This window comes from Wolffia australiana, chromosome 5 (genome assembly GCF_029677425.1).
Source record: "Wolffia australiana isolate 7733 chromosome 5, ASM2967742v1".
Lineage (NCBI taxonomy): Eukaryota > Viridiplantae > Streptophyta > Magnoliopsida > Alismatales > Araceae > Wolffia > Wolffia australiana.
Genome location: NC_135839.1, coordinates 21,586,608 through 21,602,972, shown reverse-complemented (window position 1 = coordinate 21,602,972; position 16,365 = coordinate 21,586,608). Strand labels below are relative to the sequence as shown.

Genomic DNA, 16,365 nt, shown 5'->3' with positions numbered 1-16,365 from the left:
GTCCGTTATCTTCCCATTGTGCTTAGTTGTTTTACTATTCTAGCTTACTCCTGTGTTTATCTTTGTTTTTTTGTGTACGAAGTTGAAATATTATATTCCTTGTTTAGATAACCGACTTATGCTATTCAGAAAAAAGAACCCACCTAGAGGTAATGCCCTGCCCCCAAGATTACTCTGGGGCAGGAGCCAACGGTCATGAAGATACCAATGCGAGAACATCTCGTGATGTATAGAGTCACCCTCGATCACACCGATCAGTCATCATGGACTACTTCGAACATATTGGCGATGGGTTTTATGCATGATTAATGTGCCATGAGATGAACCTGCACAGTAAGAGAAAAGCGATCAAGTGGCAAGCTGACAAGAGCACCCATGTATTTTGGGGACATTTCAAATCTTGTCATCATGCTTGTCATTTGGAGCTAATGGGCACTATGGTGGTGAACACGGATCAGTTGCTTATAATCAAGGCCATGGATGGCCAACCACAGGGAGGACCAAGCCGACGAGGACCTATAAGAGGGCATACCTCTGATGAGATGAAGAACATCATTGGGCGTTTCATATGCTTAACAGATTCCCTGTGGAGCATCATTCAGAATGTCGCATTCAAGGAGTTGTGGCGCTACGAGACATAGTTGGACTTGGACCCCCCAAGTGCGAAGGTCATGAAGTAGTGGACAATCCAAATGCATGACCGCATGAAGGGATACTTGAAGAAGCTATGGGAGAGCGTCGACCGATTATCCCTCACTGTAGACGCATGGACTGCAGTGAACGATATTTGTAGTGTTTGCCCGTCCTGATGCTGGTATCGGATACCGGTATCGGGATGGATGCTGAACCGGATACCGGAATTGAATTTTCCGGTATCCATTTTTTCCGATATCCGGATACTGGATATCGGTATCGGATATCGGTTGCTACAGTGCCGATATCCGATTCCGGTATCCGTCCGATACCGGCATCCGTCTCCCGTCTCAGGGGGACAAATGACGGTACCGGATATCAGATGCGGATATCGGTTTTTGATATCCGCATCGTATACCCTTATCTCTCCCTCTCTCCCTCTCTCAGTCTCTCTCTCGTTCTCGCCCTCTCTCTCTCGCTCTCTCTCAGTCTCTCTCTCTCTCCCTCTCTCAGTCTCTCTCTCGTTCTCGCCCTCTCTCAGTCTCTCTCTCGTTCTTGCCCTCTCTCAGTCTCTCTCTTTCTCGCCCTCTCTCAGTCTCTCTCTCGTTCTCGCCCTGTCTCTCTCTCTCTTAGTCTCTCTCTCTCTCTCGTTCTCGCCCTCTCCCCTCTCCCTCTCTCTCTCTCAGTCTCTCTCTCTCGTTCTCGCCCTCTCCCCTCTCTCTCTCTCAGTCTCTCTCTCTAGTTCTCACTCTCTATCCCTCTCCCCCTCCCCCTCCCTCTCTCCCTCTCTCTCTAACTTTTCATGCCTCGCTCTCTAAAAATATGAGAAGCACATGAAACCATGTTTCTCTAAAACTATGGACGCCTGACATTTCATATATCACGGGGGTAACGTTGGCAAGGGGCACCAGAAGAAATTGTTATTTTGTTATACAACCAAGTCATTATATACACGTTACTTTTTTTTATTTGTTCCATATGGGATAAAGGGATTCTAGGCTTTGTGGTAAACTCGGAATCCCTTTATCCCATATGGAAAGATAAAAAAAAAATTGTTACTATATAATAACGGGCATTGAATACATATTGAAATCTACTTATGTTAAATTAACTAAGTAAAACTATGCCAGATGAATGATTATTTTACCAAAACTGGTATCGGATACCGGATATCGCGAAACTGATATCCGGATATTGGTTTTCCAATATCCGGTATCCGATACCGTCTTCGTCCTCACCCCCCAGTATTCGATACCAATATCCGTCTAACCCCTGATAGACGGATATCGCCTGATATCCGATATCCAATATCCTGAACCATCCCATTTTTTTCCAGATATCGGATATCGGTTGTCCGATACCAGATATCGGACGAATATCGAGACGGTGAACACTAGCTATTTGTCTTCTAAGCATCACCGTGCATTGGGTGGATGAGAAATGGGTGTACTGGGAGCGAGTACTTGCCATTCGAGATATTGTCGGCAAGCATGATGGGGACACCATGGCATGCATCGTTCTCTAAGTCCTGGAAGAATTCTGCCTGTGACCAAAGGTCATCATTGAACACCAAACTTATCTTGGAAACTAAACATGTGCTTTTACACATGAATTGTGTTTATGTAGGATTACGCTGTAACTATTGATAACACCTTCGCGAATAAGAGGATGTTTTTAGCGATTGGAAAGAAGATAAAGAGCATGAACTCGACGTTTAGCGTCAGAAGACATATCCCTTGTGTTGCACACATATTAAACAGTATCGTCCAAGTGGCAATTAAAAGCTTTGGCATTCCTTCGACCCAAGTAGTAGAGCCCGCTGAAGGCGATGTGGGCAAGACAGCTGAACAATTTGACATCGACGAGGACAACTTGGATAGATATATATTCCCCACGACTGAAGACAACGAAGGAGCATGTCATCTGTTATATTTGGGTGATGTAGTAGCGAAGGTGTAGACGCTAGTGCGAGGCATTTAGAGCTCTACTCAACAAAGAGAGGGGTACGTGAAAGCACAAGAATACAACCCTAAAGTTGAAGATTCTAACATGGTCATGTTTGAGTTCCGACCGGTTGGAATATCATATATAATTTGTCGACGAAGATGTAGAAGGATGAGTGGGAGTTGGTGAAAGAATTATGTTGCATCCTTAGGAGGTTCTGAATATCTAATGATCGTGTTTGCCAGATAGAGACACCGACCATATGTGATGTGTTATTTCTCATCGATGGTCTCATGCGCCACATGGAGGAGGTAGTCCATAAAATTGAAGAGGAAACCTTCTTCACCTTTGTACGGTGGCTGCATGAAGGAGATCGTTGTAACATGGTGCATGCATGCAAGGTGTTGCTATGCAAATTAGCGTAGTATGCAGAACTCATGTGGGCGAATGAAGCAATCACTGTCACGACATTAATGGACCCATTCCACAAAGGGTCCATGCTCCATGAGGACATCAAAGAGTCAACCATTGCCTATGTACGATCTCTCTTACCATGTGACTCGGCGACACATACAATGGCTGGTCACTTTGAAATGAACCACCCAAAAGGTAGAGAGTTGGATTCTTGGCTACAGAGCATTATGCAAAAAGTCCAACCTGCAGAAGACTTCAATCAATATATGGCAGAGGTCGTGCCGAATGAGGGAGTGTTCACCCCACTATCTTGGAGGGCCAGAACAGGGGCAAAACGCTTCCCCTTACTTGCCTCCAATTACAAGGGAGCTATTGTCCGTTTGTGTGCAATAAGCGTCCTGTTGAACGCATGTTCTATGCGGTTCATGCTATTGTCACATACAAGAGAGCATGTTTATCATTTATAAGCATTAAAACATTCATCACTGTGAAATGTTGGTTGTGTGCGGACAACAAGCGATGGTACAATGATGTGGAGCTAGATTTGGATGGTGATGATGGCGAATATGGGGTAGTTGCATCATGTCAAGGTACACATCCCTTACATCATCGCTCGTGTAATGCATTTTAAATAAGCACCATGTTTTATTTGTTGTCTTTCACTATGTAGGTGATGACCAAGTAAGTACAAATAGTTGATGGAGGAATGGGAAAAGAAATTCTATGATGAAGGGCGTATTTTGTTGCAAAATTTTTGTGTTAAACTTCTTACCATTACAAGTACTAAAGTATAGAAAATTTCCAATATTTAGAGACATAACTAGTGTGCATAATATAACACAAAGTCCATTTAAAGTGTTTAAAGTTTGTGCATCATCAAAAGGGCACAATAATATCTGTATCATTAGTTAGATTCTTGGACATTGAAATTTTATGGACTGATATCCAACATCCTCACAAAATAAAAAACAAATTATTACTCATTATTTCATATCATTGGGGGATCTCAAAATTGCTTTCTTCTCCATTTTTATGTACTATCGCCCATATTTATTTTATTCCATCAATGTATCACATTCCTTATTTTAGTTTTTCATGCATTGTCTATTGCGCAGTTGGTGCACCATCTATTACTGTCCTAACTAATAAATACAAAGTAATGATATATCTTGAGGTAGGTAGCTATTTGTATTTATTATCAATTATGTAAGGTAAAATAATATTTAAACATTTTTGTTTAAGTGAACTTCAACATAATAACTAACAACCCATGAATTTGTACAACATTCAGAACTCTTCCATCAACACTTAACCAATTTTTAAAAATGAAGTTAATTGATATTTCCCCACCCCATATATTCACTAGTAAGATTTCAGCTTAAAATTTTTTTGAATATGAATTTATCCACAACAACTTGTGATTTTATGTGGCCTGTACATAAAAGGTGTGTCTTCAGATGTTATTTTCAATAATTATAAGGGAAGAGAGAATTTTACCTATGACATCATCAGGGGTTAAAAAAACCTGCACAAAGATCAGGTCAAATCATTTCATATATCCCTCTTTATTGCATAGGTTCATAATGAATTATCGCTGCAATTTACATAGTAATACTGGTGTGTATATATGTTCCTCAGTATTTTAAAACCCAGTGACCCGATCATAATTTATCTGATTCTATATTTATCCAACATGTGTACATTTTATTACACAATAGTAAGATTAACATTTAGTAATATCCAAGTCACGACACCTGACGTAGATATTCATTACACAAAAGTTAAAGATAATTTATAACTTACCATGACTTAAATTAGATGCCCCTTTCTCAAGTGCTCTATTCTGAAAATTCTAAGTTCATGTAATTTGCAAGCGACTTGATAAGGGAGTGCTCCATGTGTTTTTCATATGTGTATTATGGGTCAGACTCATCTATACTTAATGGAAGAATGCAAGCGAGTTCACCTTCATCCATCATCCATTTTCAGGTTACATAGCACGTAATGTGTGATCATATTAAAAATATCTACATCAAATTATCAATAACTATTTTCATTAAATGAATTATCTTTAGGGTTTTCACATAGATTAATTCATCAAGGATAACACATAATTCACTAAAAATGTAGATCATGCACAAATAATAATCACAATATTTAAAACATGCACTTAAATTTCCTAATGTGATGTGCAAAGTGATATTAGCTATCTGGTGTGTATGTATTTAATTACCGAATGTACATCATGCAAAATACTAATAAAAATATTTAAAACATACACTTAAATTTCCTAATGTAATGTGGTGCAAAGTGATATTACCTATCTGGTGTGTATGTATTTAAAACATGTAGAAGACCAATATATTATGGGGATTAATTACTGAAATTTCAAGATTTTCCTACAAATTTCCTGATTTTTTCAGGGATTTATTTCTGGATAAGATGACATCTTCACTAGAGACATGATATAACTATAATAAATATATGCTCTTAAATTAATTTCCGAAGTCGAGGAAATTTTTTTAACTATTCCTTAGAAATATACCCCTTAATAACAATTCTTGGTTACAAGTTGCAGGAGTAAAAATCCAAATAAATTATTTATAGGGCTTAAAAAATTATTTTTTATTTTCCTATAGTGAAATTTGGAGAGTAGAGAAGCAGAGGGGCATTTCTCCAATAATTTTACGGGCTGCATCCATTTGTGCACACAACTTAATATAGGGTCTTATATGAAAAATGACTGGACAACATATATACTTTTCAAATTTTTAAAATTCCTCCATATGGGATAACAAGGGTCTGGAAAAAAAATCCAGATATTGATAACCGATATCCAGTATTCGAGATCTGTCTTGTCCTCTTACCCATCTGACATCTGTCTTTGATATCCGTCTGCACCTGAAGGACATATATCGTCCGATATCTGATATCAGACACCATCCCATTTTTTTTCTGAATATCGGATATTGGTTGTCCAATACCGGATATCGGACGGATATCGTTAGGACAATCCCTCCGTCAGAGTGATTTCCTTTTCCTCTATGGGCCCTAGAACTATTGGCTTCAATCTCTGTACCGAATCACCCAGATCTAACTAGGGCTTGGGGATTGAGTACCCAATTGGAAATTATGATCCAATCAGATCAGATCACTGATGTTTGATCATGATCTGAGCAATTAACAGAGGGAAATATTGATTAGTTCCTATCAGGTTGATATTGCCCATCAATCCCCGACCCCTAGCACTGACCAGGTTAGGCGTTGACACTGATCCTTCACACGAGATTATCCAACAATTGTTGTTCCACCTGTGGCCTAACCTGAATATTTTTATTAACTCCCCATCCATCTTATGCTTTTTTTATGCAGTTGAGACTCATTCAGCATATTAAAAGTGTAGATTGAACTAGGGTTCACAAGTCATTCTCAATTCTCCAGTCAACAATATTCAAGAGAACATGGGCCAACAAGTGGCATATGCTGAATATTTTATTCATCCCTCTTCTAAGCAGTTATTTGGGCCAGCCCATCAATTCTTATTGGGCCTAGACGGTCAAACAAGTCAAAACCAATGTTCTAAAGGGTTTTGAGCACCACCCGTCCATATCCTCCCCTCCACCGTTGGATATAAACGATCACGTGACTGATCAAGATCTGACGGTCAGGCGAGCCTGTCGGCGACACGTAGGTGTAAGCGTCGTCGAGACCGGTACGTTGTACCTGCGCAGGGAATTTTCTTATCGTGTCCTATTCGTACCCTAATTACCTCACCTCTTCCCCCTCATCTGTTCTTCTATCGAGTCCCGTTCGTTCTTGCTGTGTTCTTCCTTTCTGGGTGCTGCCGAAACCCTAACTCGACACGGCTTCTCGTAGAGAGGTCGTATCTTGCCGATCTGTTCGTGGGTTTTTTGTGGAGGAGCTTCCATCGGGCCTATCTACCTCGATTTTTCGTCTTCGAGTAGAAAATAAAATTCTCCCGTTTATTCAATATCGTGGCTCGTGAAATTCTGAATCTTGCGCCGCCCTCAGGAAACCCAGAACTTTCTCTCTCACATTGCCTGCGAGTTTTTGACTTTCCTGAATCTTGAATTTTTAATTTTTGACTCCCTTTTAGAAAATTTGATTTTAGTTTAATTCCTTGTTTGATTCTTGGAGCTATACTTTAGAGTAGAGAATTCGGGTTCTGGGGCTTTTTTTTCTGGGCTTCTTGGGATCTGTTCTGTGAATCTTGTAATTGGAAGAAATGGTTGGAGGTGGGAGGAAGAAGGACGATGTTCCGTCGGGAATTAGCAACAACAACGTTTTTGCTGCCCTTGAGTCCCTTAGGAAGAAGAAGAAGTCTGATGGTTCTAAGAGCAAAGCTGCGGCCAAAAAGGAAATCAAAGAGCCTGAACCGCAAGTTTTTTGGACTCCAGCACCGTTAAATGCAAAGTCTTGGGCAGATGTCGATGACGACGACGACGATGATTACTTTGCAACCACTGCCCCACCTCGGCCTATTTGGGACTCATCAGAGCAGCAAGATAAGGAAGCTGCGGCTGCAGTTGAAGAGGTATACCTCATCTTCAACTCATGTTTATTGTTAATTCCGCAGATTGAAAGAATCAATTCACCCCGTTATTTGCGTTGTTTTAATTTGTTGGATTTTTTAGAGAAAGGTGTTGAGAAATTTCGTTGTTTTAGTTTGCTTTCGTTTTATCTTTTCTGTGAGTTTCGGCCAAGCTCTTATTCATCCCTTGCTTCATCTGTCTTTTGTCGCGCAATTCTAAGTTCTGTTCTAATAGCTGGTTTTTATTGGAATTGACTTTTCGTAGTTTTCATTACTGCTATTTCAAACAATTAAAGACTATGAAGAACTTCCGCGACATAGACTTGGCATAAAACTGTCTCCTTTTGCACAATTGCCGAGGGAAGCGATTCAGTGTTGAAGTAGAACGAATCCATCCACACTTCTGCGTTTCTTCATGTGCTTTATTCTCTACAAGCAACTTTTTACCTGATATTTTCTCCCGTAAATTCATTCAAATTTTTTTTTTCTCCCGTAAAACTTTTTTTCAAATTCGTTATTTTAGGTCCGTGGATATATTATTTTTCTATCCTTCTATTTTAATTCATTTTTTAATATAATTGTTTGTCCGTCACTTTTCGGTTTCATGTGCTTCTGGTGTAGGAATGGTGATGTTTGTTCATTGCCTTAAAATGGCGCACGTGAACTGCAGAATTTAATAAGCTGTTGATGTTTTGAAATGATTTAACTTTCTCGTGTTGGATGTAATCGATACCTTTCAAAATTTACTGCAGTTAGTCTATAGTGGGTTGCAGACCAACTGTAAAATTAGTCACGGGTGTTCGGTTGACTGTATTGTCATATTTGACAACTTCTAAGCCAATTTAATAATTTTTCTTTCTATTTACACTTTCACTTAAATCTCTGTTGCCTCATTTTATCGTATTTTAGTCATCCCTTACATCTTTGTTGCCTCTCCTCTTTGGTAAAATAAAATGTATCCTGTTTTTTTATCCGTGTGATTCCCACGGTTCAAAATACGTTTTTTTCTGCTCTCAGGAGAGCGAGAGTGAGGATGATGAGCTTGATTTGGGTGATGACGAGGTCGATGAAGAGCCGGACCACGAGCCCGAAGCTCAGCACGAGCGAACCGAAGCAGCCAAGAAACCTCCCATTCCTCCCATCTCCAGGGACGCGGAGCGACAACTCTCTAAGAAGGAGCTGAAGAAGAAGGAGCTCGCCGAACTCGATGCAGTCCTCGCCGAGCTAGGCATATCCAATGCTCCTGCCCCCGCCCAACCCGATGCTGCTGCGCCCGGTACTTAATCTCTTTCTCCGGCCCAGTCACCAAGACGGCGCGATGATTCTCTTTGTTCTTGTCTGGTTTGCAGTGGCAGCAGGGGAGGAGAAGAAGACCGAGGTGGCCGTCGAGAGTAAGGCCTCAAAGAAGAAGAAGAAGAAGGACAAGGACAAGGAGAAGGAGAAGGAGAAGCCGACGGAGGAGGCCGGCAGCGGAAATGGTGCTGGCGACACGCCGTTGGTGGCCGTCGAGAAGCTGAAGAAGCTGGCCGCAACGAAGAAGAAGAAGTCAGCCAAGGAGATGGACGGAGCGGCAAAGGCCGCGGCAGTGGAGGTGGCGGCGAGGACTGCCAAGCTCGCCGCAGCCAAGAAGAAGGAGAAGAACCACTACAATCAGCAGCCTGTGCGGTAGGCTGTGGCTCTTCTCTTCTTGCTGTCTCAGTTTTGGAAGACGAGTTGATTGTTAACACTCTGTACAACCCGATCAAACTCTCTCCCACCTCTCTTTTCTTGCCATGTCCCAATAAACCGCTTGTTTCTCTCTTTCCTCATCCCCTTCGCCATCCCTAAGTTTGTTGGATATGTTAAATTCTGTCAGGACACAGTCTGCCTAGCATTCACTCTCACTGATAAGTGGTCATCAGTCAAGATTTCATTCTGATCCATCATCATACTGTTAGTGTTTGCGGCTGCCGAGATGTAGGTGATCAAAATAAATGCCTAAAAAGAATTTGCTTTCCATGAAAAGGAGGTGATCAAAATTAGGGAACGGCAACTGTCATCCGTCACGGTGATGGCAACGTAACGGGCGACGTGATGGTGACGGTGATGAAATTAGGGGCCCGTGATGGTGACGGCGACGGATGATGAACTGGGAGTGATGGTGGCGGAGGGCCTCGGACGAGTGACGCAATGGGATGGCCGTCATGGATGACGGCCGAGACGGATTTTTAAAAATGGCCAAAAAAACTTAAAATCGTTAGATTTAAGCTTTTTGACGACCGAGATTTCGCCACATGGTGTTGCTAACTCGATTTCTTGGCATTTTGCACAAAAGACCCTGCACTAATCCACGCGCGCAAAAGGATGCCGTCCAAAGATAATTGGAGATATGCCCCTCCAATTCTTTCTCCTCCGCATGGTTGTTTCTCCTGTCACACATGACGGTGGCACTGTCCGGTGACGGGGACGTGACGGGGACGCCGCAAACCATAATGATGACGTATTTTTCCAAAATCCTCGGACGTGTGACATGACGGCGACGTGACGAAACTTTCATCACACCACCGTCCTTCATGGATTGTCATCCATCCTGTCACGTCCGGGTGTCACGTCCCAGACGTGCTGTTTCCTAATCAAAATAAATACTGTTAAGGACAGAGATACTAACTATTGGGGCCAAGGCCTTGTACATGTATTAGCCTAACCCTAGGGCATTAATGGATCCACTAACATCCCTAGAATGCTGCTAATGGACCACTGGAAGGCCCATTAGCAGCCCAGTAATGGTCCCTTAAGGACCCATTACACTCCCACTAAGGGCCCATTAAGGGCCCATTAGTGAAGGCCCACTAGGGGCGTAAATATCAGGCCCACTAAGGGCCTGATATGTTCTGGGCCTGTCTAGGCAGGCCCAGAGTCCAACGGCTAGCAGAAACTAGCCGTTGGACCCCTTCCAACGGTTACTTTTTGAAAAAGGTAACCCTTGGAGGCTACTTGTTAAACAAGTAACCTCCATAACACTGTTTGAAAGGGTCTAGTGACCCTGGATTTCTTGTATAAAAAGGGGAACTATGTATGAGTAAAAATATACTTTAAGCCCAATCTTGTGCACTCTCTCTCTCTCTACTTTCTCTCTCCTCCGATTTCTTGAAAGAATTAGCTTTCCGCGAAAAGGAGGTGACCCAGTCAAACCTTTAGGTACGTATACTTTGCTACAACTTGACCTCAATCACTAAGCCTTGCCTTCGGCATCCTTCCCTCTTTCAGTTAAGGTAACGAGCAGAGTGTGATGATGTGACACCCAGAGTGTAGAAGGCCTGGAATGCATTCACCGCCCTTTGGCTGACTGGCGATTAGCAACGATTCTTGCTTCAATATTGAAGTCTTATTTTTGTTTTTTCCCAATATCAGAGAGTTATACACCAAATATCGGGACAGATATCGGAAGCCAAACACTAAACTCTGTATTCCAGACCGAACTAGGACCGTACATCCTCCATTGAAGGTTGACAGGTTTGTCAAACAGGTTTAGGTCTGATGGTCAAACTGGACGGAACCAAAAGTATATTACTTGAATTTTATTTTATTTTTTTTATGAAATTCTGAAATTATCAAATCCAACTCGACCAAGAGGTTTCTATTAAGCTCAGCACAGACACCAAATATTTGACCATATGTGGGCACCCACTTGATGTATCCGATATTTAACATTGTTATGGACATAAATTTTCTATTTCTACATTGACTATTCGACTGAATAGAGGAGAGGGTCTTCCCAAACACACTGAACCACAAATAATACTGAAGGGAAATAATTCAGTTATGGTTGACGGCGATGGTTGACGGCGATGGTTGACGAGATGACCCTATATAAACCGGCCTTGACCGGTAGATAGAGCTCGAAGTTCAAGGAGTGGAAGATGGAGAGCTGCCGCGTTCATGGAGGGCTCGCCCCTCTTCCCGTCGGCGGAGGAGTGTTCTTGCGGCCTCCGATCGCCGCATTTCGAAGGAATCTCCGCCACGGGGCTTGCGCGATGGCCGTCGGTGGCAGGATTGCTTGGGACGACGTCTTGGAATTGTCTTCCGATGGCGGAAGAGTTTCCGATCTCGCCGGTTACTTCGAGAGAGTTCGGTGCTGCAATCGAGGATCTGTGAGGCATTCTTCTTTCCCTAATTCATCGGTTGGCGCTGCCAATGCTCGTTTCTTCGTCTGGGAGGGCTGATTTCGCGGCGCTTTGTTGTGCGGGTGTTTTGTTTAGGAAAATAAGGACGAGTTCTTGCCTTTCCTTGTTGAGGAGCAGACTGTTGGATACATCCACCCTAGGTAATGCTGATCCTCTTTGTTTTTTATTTTTTTTCTTCTCTTTGCTTGTTTTCCACTTGTTCTGTCGCGAATTCGAGGTCCGATAGATGGAGAGAATTCTTTATCTCAGAAGTGAAGACTATTTCGGCGATATAATTGGCAAATCTTTAGTGTTCGAAAATCTCGTGTTTCGTTCCCTGATTTATAGGTGTTATTGATGATATTCGATGAGTTCTTTTATATCATTTGCATAAGAGAGAAATTTGAAAGAGTGAGATATCAATCCAGATTCCCATTGTTTTATACCAAGTTTTTATTCAATCAACTTTTTTTCAGTTTACCTAGTTTCTTATCCTTATTCCATTCTGTTGTGGCTCAGTTTTGTCGACCAACTGAAGAGCTTCAGCGACGTGTTTATATTGAAGCCTGGAAATGACAAAGGAAGCCGAAATGCAACTTTTATAACTCTTCATCCATTGCTTAGATCATCGGAAGAGAGAACTATGGCGGTTGGAGATGTAATCAAAGCCATGGGCAGTCGGATTCCAGGTATAAGAAATGAGGTATTCCATCTTCGTTCGCTCAATTGTTGCATGTTCTCCATATTAAGCTTGTGATATCTCCATGATCATGGGTAACTAATTTAGGATTTTAACTTTTCAGTTGTGGGTTTCTCGTTTACTGTAAAATTAACTGTTATAAACCTTATAAACAGAAAATTGTTGGTTAACCATCATTTATTACATGCAGCTGTATCCTGTGAGCTCCTCATTTGGGCAGCCAGCATTCTTCTCCCTGGAACGTGCTGCCGCTCCTTACTTTGGAATAAAGGTTTGTCATCTAGCTGCATTTCCTTTTCTGAAACTTTTTGACGATTCTTTCATGGAATATGCTCAGGAATGGGCTTTTTAGTCCCGTGTTATTTGCAGTCGTTTGCTTTTTTCTGCTCGAATTTCTAAAAGGAATTTCAAGAGAGAGATAAATTCATTATCAAAAGAAACCTTCTGGAAGCTTAGGCTTATTACATCAGCTCTTTCTTTTTTTCTTTATTTTATTCCCAGGCATATGGCGTGCATATGAACGGATATGTTGAGAAAGAAGACAAGAGATATCTTTGGATAGCAAAGCGTAGCAATAACAAGCCCACGTATCCAGGAATGCTGGATCATTTAGTTGCCGGAGGACTGGTAACAAAATTTATGCACTTTTCCTTTTCCTTCTCAAAAAAGGTTGATGAATTTATTAAATATTTCTAATAAAATTATGTTAATTTCAAATTCACGTTGTTTATTCCAGCCGCACGGGATATCTTGTAAAGAAAACATTATCAAGGAATGTCAAGAGGAGGCAGGGATTCCTGAATCCATCTCCCGTAGGTATATTCTTTAATGCACATGAGCCCAAATCATTAATGTCAATTGGGTTTTATATTTCTTCAAAAAAAATAGGTTTTATATTAAATACACAATTATCAAGTGGATGTCCAATTTTTTTCCCATTTTCCAACATCTAATCTTCATCCATTATGACTCTCTGTGGTGTTATCAATATTTGGTCTTTATATCTTCCGAAGGTGTTTTCTTTATGCGTATAACCACACATAAAAAAAAAGTCGATTTTTTTTTTAAGTCTCAAATGTTCAAGTATCCAGCCTGATGATATGTTTTCCATTTTTTCGACCTTAAACCTTAGCTATCATGGTAAGTTCTAAGGAGTAAGTACTATCAATCTATGATGCTATCAATTTTCCATCTTGATATCTTCCAGAGATTAATGGCTAGGATTACCGCATTCATGAGGTTGGTAATTTTTCTTGTGTAAATCATTATTCATCATTGATTAGTAGCTTTTTTCCATTTTTCAACCTTAAATCCTCATCTACCTTGATATGTTCTGAGGGGCAATTACTATCCATTATATTATCAATACTTTACTTTTTCACTTTCTCCAGGATGCAAAAGTAGCGACAACCTAACGACGCCTCTTCTCAGAGATGGAGAAATGTTCCAAAGAAAAAGATTCAATTCGATGAAAATTAACTGCGATTGAATTTTGAGTTGAATGACATTTTGCATTTTGGTCTGCCATAATTTTTGTAATACCATTTAACAGAGCTGTACCTGTGGGAGCAGTTTCGTATGTCGACATAGATGGTCCCAGGTACAAAAGAGACGTGCTCTTCTGCTATGATATCAGACTTCCCCAAGAGTTTGTCCCCAAGAACGAAGGTAAGAAACAGTCTTTTACTCATGCGGGTGCGGGATCACAGATAGGGAAAGCAGATCAATATGTTCAACTCTTTTCTCTTGAGCTTAGATGGTGAAGTAGAGAGTTTCAAGTTAGTACCCGTGGAAAAAGTCGCCAGCATCATAAGGCAAGGGGAGTTCTTCAAGCCAAACTGTGCCCTCGTCATCATTGATTTCCTCTTTCGCCATGGGTACTTGTCTTCTTTCACACATTCAAGAAATTATTGTTCTAAAAATGATAAATAATCAAGCTGATCAAAACCTGATTCTTCATCTTGCCCAGGTATGTGTGCCCTGATGATGCTGGGTACTTGGAGCTTCTGCAACTCCTCAGAAGTGGAGCTTCTTCATGAATAGTTTGCATCAGTATACATTTTTTGCAACTGATATCCGATGTCGTTATCCGATATCTGGATATCGGAAAAAACGGATACCGAAAATTTGATTTTCGGTATCCATTACAGCATACGTCTCGTTCTGTAATCGGAACCAGTATCGGGACGGGCGATCCCTAGTTACAGGTCTTATCATTGATTTCACAAAAAAATCAAGGCCCTTGTCCTCATTCTTGAAAAAATAACAGATTTCCTCTGATTTGTTCTGACAGCGCACATATGCAAAAAATAGGCCTAACAACACTTAAGGGCACCACATACATGATTACATGCAATAAAGTACTAGAGAGTGATACTGCTCACTTACCTCTTCCTCTTCGACTGATTTCCCAATCCCATTGTTTGCATTCCCCCTTCGACTTTCCTCCTTTGCTTTGCTGTTCTTCTCACACTTGATTCCTAAACTCTAGTGTTGGATTTTGGAAAACTTTAGGTTTATTCCGTGTTTAATCAATGAGAGATAGAGCACACATACCACCGAGATAGATCCCGCACGGTTTTATCAATTGGTATTAAAGCCAATCACCACTGCTGCCAGCTTGATACCTTGTCTTCCTTAACACTCTAGGTGACCAAGACGATCAGTTTCCCATGTTCTCTGTCTCTTTGGAGCTGGATCAGCTTTGGCATCACAGCTGGTTTATCTGCACTAGCCTTGACTTGCTGGCCGAGCTGATGGTGGAGTTCGTCCTTCACTACAAGTCAAAGCATGACCCAATGGCCTCGTCCATTGGTGACTTTCCTTTGATTGACCAAAGACTGCTTTTTGCTTCGATCCTGTCGTCTTGTAATAGGGCTTCCTTAGCCAGTCTCTTGTTGCCCTTATGCCTCCACTACCACCTATTGACCTTCCATATCCTTTCCCACAAAGTGCCCTCCTATTGCACCCACCGCCACAGTGTGGGACTGGATGATCTCACGGTTCTAAATGAAAGGGTGTTTACACTTACGGTTAGTGAGATAGGCCTTATATGGCTAATGGGCCTTGTTCTATTAGCCCATTAGCCCTTTATCCACATTCTCTCTCCTAGGGCATATATACCCTCTCTCTTGTAACCAGTTGGCATGAGATTATTCTTCTTCTTGTTCTCATCACTCCTCTCCTCCTAACCTAACCTAGGTTAGGATTCCACACTTACTATTGTGACGTGGGTGGTGTCGTTAAGGATACATCACCTCGTCCTTGCTCATGACAGGCCCCAAAAAAACCTCAAATTATAGGCCCACTGTCCACTACTGTTGTGTGTTATATGCGTTGAGATTAATGGCTTTGACAGATTGCTTGAAATCAAATTTCATGCCACAAAAGATGGAAATTAGTTCATAATTGATTCCAACCTTGACTTGCTACATAGAAGAGTTTCTTCAAGAGGTTCATATGTCTGTCTCTAGATGTATCCACACGATTGATGTGATGATAGATCCCTTCATAATCTCCTTCAATCCTCCTTCAAGCTTTAGTTGATCTTCCCACTATAAGGAGGGCAATTTTGGGAAGGGAGAAATTCAAGCAGGGATGACCAAATCTAGATGAGAGGGAGAGGGGCATCTAAAATGGATGCTCCTATTTATATTTATTTGAGACATTTTCACATGAGCCCTTATATCTTATGTATATCCATCGACATTTATAGATCTCATGCGACTGCCCCTCTCGGTCCATTTATCAGTCTAATTAATAACTTTAATGGCCCGATAAAATTTATTGGCTAACCTTATTCATTAAATATATCAAAATATACAATTGATTAATTAGTAATCAATTTTACTCAATAGATAGGTAAATTTTCAACCCATGAGATTCCAAGCTACATCTCGTGCTCCACAAGATACATAATAGCAATTGAACTCTATCATGGAATCTTAATCTTCACCAGTTACTATATATGTATACTATTT

General features: G+C 41.1%; 2 protein-coding genes across 3 annotated transcripts; both read left to right on the top strand.

The window, feature by feature from the left end:
• The first annotated feature begins 6,777 nt into the window (after positions 1–6,777).
• LOC144703864 (uncharacterized) lies at positions 6,778–9,343 on the top strand. Its single transcript, XM_078576141.1, has 3 exons — positions 6,778–7,546; positions 8,561–8,819; positions 8,893–9,343. The coding sequence occupies exons 1-3, from the start codon at positions 7,238–7,240 to the stop codon at positions 9,210–9,212; spliced, it is 888 nt and encodes a 295-aa protein (XP_078432267.1). The 5' UTR covers positions 6,778–7,237; the 3' UTR covers positions 9,213–9,343.
• Positions 9,344–11,410: 2,067 nt separating this feature from the next.
• On the top strand, positions 11,411–14,677 carry LOC144703863 (nudix hydrolase 20, chloroplastic-like). Of its 2 annotated transcripts, XM_078576139.1 has the most exons (9): positions 11,412–11,673; positions 11,782–11,846; positions 12,205–12,388; positions 12,576–12,656; positions 12,887–13,012; positions 13,122–13,201; positions 13,938–14,053; positions 14,142–14,262; positions 14,355–14,677. In XM_078576139.1, the coding sequence occupies exons 1-9, from the start codon at positions 11,443–11,445 to the stop codon at positions 14,422–14,424; spliced, it is 1,074 nt and encodes a 357-aa protein (XP_078432265.1). In that variant the 5' UTR covers positions 11,412–11,442; the 3' UTR covers positions 14,425–14,677. The 2 variants fall into 2 exon arrangements, 1 of the variants encoding a protein (XP_078432265.1); XR_013581653.1 differs by lacking the exon at positions 14,355–14,677 and having other exon boundaries at positions 11,411–11,673; positions 13,122–13,197; positions 13,777–14,053; positions 14,142–14,175.
• The last annotated feature ends 1,688 nt before the right edge of the window (positions 14,678–16,365 follow it).

Excerpts from the sequence above, each read along its gene's own strand:
- LOC144703863 (XM_078576139.1), top strand. The coding sequence starts at position 11,443 with ATGGAGAGCTGCCGCGTTCATGGAGGGCTCGCCCCTCTTCCCGTCGGC. Across the intron at positions 13,202-13,937 it reads CCTGAATCCATCTCCCGTAG|AGCTGTACCTGTGGGAGCAG; the intron begins GTATATTCTTTA and ends ACCATTTAACAG. Across the intron at positions 14,054-14,141 it reads GTTTGTCCCCAAGAACGAAG|ATGGTGAAGTAGAGAGTTTC; the intron begins GTAAGAAACAGT and ends TCTTGAGCTTAG.
- LOC144703864 (XM_078576141.1), top strand. The coding sequence starts at position 7,238 with ATGGTTGGAGGTGGGAGGAAGAAGGACGATGTTCCGTCGGGAATTAGC. Across the intron at positions 7,547-8,560 it reads CTGCGGCTGCAGTTGAAGAG|GAGAGCGAGAGTGAGGATGA; the intron begins GTATACCTCATC and ends TTCTGCTCTCAG. Across the intron at positions 8,820-8,892 it reads ACCCGATGCTGCTGCGCCCG|TGGCAGCAGGGGAGGAGAAG; the intron begins GTACTTAATCTC and ends TCTGGTTTGCAG.